At 39.5% G+C, this 2937-nt stretch overlaps 1 protein-coding gene across 1 annotated transcript; it reads left to right on the top strand.

Moving 5' to 3' along the window:
* Positions 1-8: 8 nt before the first annotated feature.
* Positions 9-1136, top strand: LOC114500329 (olfactory receptor 508-like). The gene has a single exon (XM_028516998.2). It carries the CDS (start codon positions 18-20, stop codon positions 837-839), a length of 822 nt encoding a protein of 273 aa, XP_028372799.1. The 5' UTR covers positions 9-17; the 3' UTR covers positions 840-1136.
* The last annotated feature ends 1801 nt before the right edge of the window (positions 1137-2937 follow it).

Here is a 2937-nt window from a genome sequence, read left to right as displayed (position 1 = left end):
TCTATATTGTCACCTTAATGGGCAACATCAGCATAATCATGTTAATCAGAAGCAGCCCTCAGCTTCACATACCAATGTACCTTTTCCTCTGCCATTTGGCCTTTGTAGACATTGGTTACTCCTCATCAGTCACACCTGTTATGCTCACAGGCTTCCTCAAGAAAGGAACCTCTATCAGTGTTGCTGGTTGTACAACCCAGCTCGGTTCTGTGGTCACATTTGGGACAGCTGAGTGCTTCCTGCTGGCTGTCATGGCCTATGATCGCTATGTGGCCATCTGTTCCCCATTGTACTACCCCACACACATGTCCCACAGAATCTGCATTCTCTTAGTGGGAATGTCCTACTTGGGTGGGTGTGTAAATGCTTGGACATTCACAGGATGTTTATTAAGTCTATCCTTTTGTGGACCTAATAAAATCAATCACTTTTTCTGTGACTATTCACCACTTTTGAAGCTTTCCTGTTTTCATGATTTTACTTCTGAAATAATTCCAGCCATCTCTTCTGGTTCCATCATTGTGGTCACTGTGGTTATCATTGTTCTGTCTTATGTGTACATCCTTTTCTCAATTCTGAAGATGTGTTCCACTGAAGGACGCCAGAAAGCCTTCTCCACCTGCTCATCTCACCTCACAGCAGTCATCCTGTTCTACGGGACCATCACATTCATTTATGTCATGCCCAAGTCCAGCTACTCAACAGAACAAAACAAAGTGGTGTCTGTGTTCTACACGGTGGTGATCCCCATGCTCAACCCTCTCATCTACAGTCTGAGGAACAAGGAGGTGAAAGAGGCCATGCGAAAACTGATGGCTAGAATATATTGGTGGTCCTAAAGTAATCTGATTTTAATAATAAACACTATATCATGAGGACCTCTTCTGCAGATGCATGGATAATATACCAAGTAAATTTCATTGTATATTCATAGTATTCTAGACTCATAGATTTCATTGTTATTCTCAAGAAAGTTTTCAGTGTAAAGAATAAATGTGCATGCACTAAGACAGTAATACCTAGTAAAAAATAATTGCTTTATGCTTTCTTCACCTACCATTTGTTGCATCTACAAGTATTGTACAAATATTTTCAAGTAAGTTCTGTGCTCTTTGAATGCAGTGTTTGGAATTAACAGCTGGAAGCATGTGAAATTCTTTGACTGGGAAATAGAGAAGAGTGTGGCCATCCAAGATCTCATCATCTAAAGAGGTGGTGCCTGTGCTGTACAGACAATGTAAGGGTTGAAATCAATGATTCTGGTAGTTGTAAATCTTCTGGTGCATTGTGATCTGAGTGTGACCAACAGGATTCCTCCCACAGTACCACTGCAGGTGAGCCTCTTCAAGCCAAATCAGAAGGCACCTGAAAACTCTATTCAGCTAGTAGTTTTTTCCTTTCAGGAATTTATTTGACAAAATACATGAAGAAGTCCCAAGAAGAAACCCTACTGGGGGTTAATTCACATGATCTGGATCCTTTTTAGATGAAGAAGAAAGGTTACTTTTTTTAAAGGTTGTTTCAATCTTTTCAAATGTATGCTGCATACTTTTAAAAATTTTTATTAAATTTCTTGGCCAACATTGGTGAATAAGATTATATAAGCTTTAATACAGTTCCATAATACATCATCTGTATATTGTATTGTATGTTCACCACCCAAAGTCAAGTCTCTCTCTCTCACCATATATTTTAACCCGCTTTACCCTCTTGTCCCTGCCCTCCTCTTCCTTCCCCTTTTGGTACTACCACACTGTTGTCTCTGTTGAAGAGTTTTTTAGTTTCTTATAGGTAACCGATCGGCATGGAAGTGGCAAATATAGCCCAGCATTGATCGGAAAACTGATTGAATGTGAAGTGGCACACAGGAGCCAGGTGCGCAGATTGGCTTTCCCATGAGGAATCAGGACTGCATTGTACCTAGGCTTCTTTAAGATTCTCTTTTGCTAAAACTCCCTCACTCTGAGTTGAGACTGTAGATGTTTAATATATATCTCTGAAGCTACTCGCTAAAGTCTGTACTAAGACATCCCAAAGACAAAATGTAACCAAATCAATCCTTTTTATCATTCCCTGGCATTTGCAACATTTTTTCTTTTTCTTTTGTTATCTGTAAAATATAGTTACTTAATGTAAATCTAAGGATAATGAATGAGAACCTTCTTTGATGTAGGGACTGAAAGCAATAAAAGCTTGTCCAGGCAAGGGTTGAGGCACTCTCCCTTTGAGAGAGTGGCCAATGAGCTCTCTCTCGGAGAGTGGCCGTGCTGTTCCTTTTTCTCCACAGGACTTCTATAGTCCATGTGAATTCATTCATTGCATCCATAACACACAGACTCAGCTGGCCAGAGTCTGCATCAGTTTCTGTTTTAAATCCCATATGAGTAAAATGTTATGGTTCTAGTGTTTTTCTATCTGATTCATTTTGCTTAGCATGCTATTTTCAAGATCCATGTTGTTGCAAATGGCAGTAATTCATCTTTTCCTATGGCTGTATAGTATTCCATTGTGTATATATACACCACATCTTCTTCATCCAATCATCCATTGAAGAACACTTAGGCAGTTTCCATATCTTGGTCACCATGGATAATGCTGCAAATGAGCCTAGGGGTACATATATCTTTACGAATACATGTTTTCAAAATTTTGGGGTAAATACCCAGAAGAGGGATTGCTGAGGCTATTCTTAATTTTTTGAGGAGTCTCCATACTGTTTCCCATAGTGGCTGTACCAGTTTACATTCCCACCAGCAGAGAATGAGGGTTCTTTTTTCTCTACAACCTCTCAAAAACTTATTTGTTGTCTTGTTGCTAATAGCCATTCTAACAGGTGTAAGGTGGTATCTCATTGTGGTTTTCAAAAAATTATATTGTATTGTTTATGTAATTACAGTTGTCCCAGTTTTCATCCTTTGCCCTCCTCCACCCAGCTCC

Source organism: Phyllostomus discolor, chromosome 6, assembly GCF_004126475.2.
Source record: "Phyllostomus discolor isolate MPI-MPIP mPhyDis1 chromosome 6, mPhyDis1.pri.v3, whole genome shotgun sequence".
In the NCBI taxonomy this organism is placed as follows: domain Eukaryota; kingdom Metazoa; phylum Chordata; class Mammalia; order Chiroptera; family Phyllostomidae; genus Phyllostomus; species Phyllostomus discolor.
The sequence above is the reverse complement of the archived record's forward strand: the minus strand, read 5'-3'. Positions and strand labels throughout refer to the sequence as shown.